The sequence below is a fragment of the Zeus faber genome (genome assembly GCF_960531495.2).
Source record: "Zeus faber genome assembly, chromosome: 12".
NCBI lineage: Eukaryota > Metazoa > Chordata > Actinopteri > Zeiformes > Zeidae > Zeus > Zeus faber.
In genome coordinates this window covers 31,379,402-31,380,031 of record NC_137196.1, presented here as the reverse complement: position 1 = coordinate 31,380,031, position 630 = coordinate 31,379,402, and the positions used below count along the sequence as shown (strand labels likewise).

The 630-nt window shown below is 41.6% G+C and overlaps 1 protein-coding gene across 1 annotated transcript in view; it reads right to left on the bottom strand.

Moving 5' to 3' along the window:
• Window positions 1-193, bottom strand: part of LOC307237769 (uncharacterized protein) — a gene marked incomplete at its 5' end in the record, with an annotated part of 6,817 nt that extends 6,624 nt beyond the window's left edge. Inside the window, one exon of the mRNA XM_080010533.1 lies at window positions 92-193. Coding sequence (XP_079866659.1) covers window positions 92-193 — 102 coding nt within the window. The remainder of the gene's footprint in view (window positions 1-91) is intronic.
• Between the last annotated feature and the right edge of the window lie 437 nt (window positions 194-630).

Below are 630 nucleotides of genomic sequence, written 5' to 3'. Positions count from 1 at the left end.
GTAATACACAGGGTCCATTTTAGTTGTGTTAGTGAGGAATTAAAGCATTTTTAACATTTTGTATATTTTCTGAAGTGATACATATTCTAACCTTGTTCTCCACATGTTTTCTCCATGTTCTCCACATGTTCTCCCCATGTTTTCCACATGTTTTCTCCATATTCTCAGCATGTTCTCTGCATGTTCTCCCCATGTTCTCCAAATGTTCTCCACATGTTCTCTGCATGTATTCCATATTTTCTACACATGTTCCCCCCATGTTCTCTACATGTTTTCCACATGTTCTCCACATGTCCCCCCATGTTTTCTACGTGTTCTCCCATGTTCTCCACATGTTCTCCACATGTTCCCCCAAGTTGTCCACATGTTCTCCACATGTTCCCCCAAGTTGTCCCCATGACTTTAGAATTTGCCACTTCACACGAAAGTGAAGAGCTTCAAAACAAGGTGTCACTTGTGCAAATCAAGCAAATATTTTTAAAGCTATGACTTTTTAATGACATGGCTGTGGCAAACTGTGTTTCTGAGATAATCACCTTCAAAGTTTCCTCCACACTTGGCTTCATTCAGCTCCCAGAATGCAAATGGGTGGAGGACCAACAGAGCCTGGCACCTACACACTTCCACACT